Below are 1,658 nucleotides of genomic sequence, written 5' to 3'. Positions count from 1 at the left end.
GGCGTGGTCTCGTACTTCTGTGGCATCTTTCCAGCTCATATTCCTCCCCTCGTAGACCTAGGCCATCCGCGAGTATCTTCATCACATAATCATTTATGCTGCCACCACTTTCCAGACCCTCTTCCAGACCGATAAGCCGAACATTCAGTAATTACAAATTATTGAATGTATGTAATTCTTTGTATTACACCCCCTGGCATATGTTAATTTTGTTCTGGTTGTATACATGTTCTGTATACTGTTTCTTAATAAAGTTTAATATTTGAAAAAAAAAAAAAGGATTCCCAGAACACCTGTTGTTGGGTGAAAGCTAGATTACCGCGTGTGTGTTTTTGAGAGTGGGATCGGTAGATGTGATGTGACGTCATCCTCTGAGCCGCGCCGCTCTCCGTAGTCACGTGGTCGAACACGGAAGTGGCGTAAACACGAGGAGCGGCGCAGCACAGTCGGTCCAGAAGGTTCAGCGCTCACCTGTGCACGTGTAAGAGGCTTTGATGTCATGGCGGAGTCGGCGTGTGTACCTGGGCAGTTTGATGACGCGGAGGAGGACAGGTGAGTTCGTTTGTTTGTTTTGATAATGCGCTGTAAACAGTGAGGCTGTACCTGGCTAAATCACCATGGTAACGCGTCACCACTCCATAGCAGGATTCAGTCTTATCCAGGTAAGCTCAGGTGTAGCCTGGGTTTCAGCAGCTGATGCTCTGATGCTGTCATGTGTGAGCTTTTCTGTCGCGTTTACTGACGCACCTTACACACACACACTCAGTGTAAGTCTCCATGGCCGTACTGTTGGTGTTTCAGTCCCATACAGAAACCAGCCTCTCACCATCAGGGCTTCTTGTTTCAGGCCAATATTTGCAGGTAAAATTCATTAATTACTACATAAATACAATCGACAGGCTTCAGGGCACAAGAACAGAACCACAACTTTAACCCACAGAGGAGCTCTGATAGCTTCACAGAGGGGACCAGTTCACAGCTTGGGCCTCTGCCTTCCTGACCATCGGGGCACCAGGGCTGCCTCCTCTTTCATCATTACATCTTGTTTGCTGTATGAGTAACTTTCGCAAAGATTTCAGCAGCTCTGACTGTGTTTTCGTTGTTTGTTTGTTTTTGTTCTGCAGCGTCAAATCAGTGGAGCTGACTCGCATCAGTGATGCACTGCCTTCATCAGAGCAGCAGGATTTCAGTGAGGAGGAGGATGAGGATGATGATGAGGATGAGTGGGCCTGGAGCTCAGCAGCAGATCTGGCCAAAAGATATAACCAGGCAGCGGGTGGCTTTCAGGTAAGACAGGAAGTGAGTAGAGGTGGAAGAACCAACAGCCTTCCAGGTGTAAAAGGAGATCAGCTGATGATGTATGTGTTGAACGCCTGATTATGCAACAGAGGAGCTAACAGAGGAGCTAACAGGGACTAACAGAGGAGCTAACAGAGGAGCTAACACAGGAGCTAGCAGGGACTAACAGAGGAGCTAACACAGGAGCTAACAGAGGAGCTAACACAGGAGCTAACAGGGACTAATAGAAGGACTAACAGAGGGGCTAACAGGGACTAACAAAGCAGCTAACAGGGACTAATAGAGTGGCTAACAGAGGGACTAACAGAGGAGCTAACAGGGACTAATAGAAGGACTAACAGAGGGACTAACAGAGGAGC

The 1,658-nt window shown here is 47.8% G+C and overlaps 1 protein-coding gene across 1 annotated transcript in view; it reads left to right on the top strand.

Annotated features, from left to right (window-relative positions):
- Positions 1-376: 376 nt before the first annotated feature.
- riok1 (RIO kinase 1 (yeast)) overlaps positions 377-1,658 on the top strand; it is a 13,128-nt gene continuing 11,846 nt past the window's right edge. The window contains exons 1-2 of the mRNA XM_042217595.1: positions 377-552; positions 1,125-1,287. Of these exons, the coding sequence (XP_042073529.1) occupies positions 500-552; positions 1,125-1,287 (216 nt within the window). The 5' untranslated portion in view covers positions 377-499. The remainder of the gene's footprint in view (positions 553-1,124; positions 1,288-1,658) is intronic.

This window comes from Haplochromis burtoni, unplaced genomic scaffold (assembly GCF_018398535.1).
Source record: "Haplochromis burtoni strain Fernald_Lab_line unplaced genomic scaffold, NCSU_Asbu1 Contig_2301, whole genome shotgun sequence".
NCBI lineage: Eukaryota > Metazoa > Chordata > Actinopteri > Cichliformes > Cichlidae > Haplochromis > Haplochromis burtoni.
The sequence above is the reverse complement of the archived record's forward strand: the minus strand, read 5'-3'. Positions and strand labels throughout refer to the sequence as shown.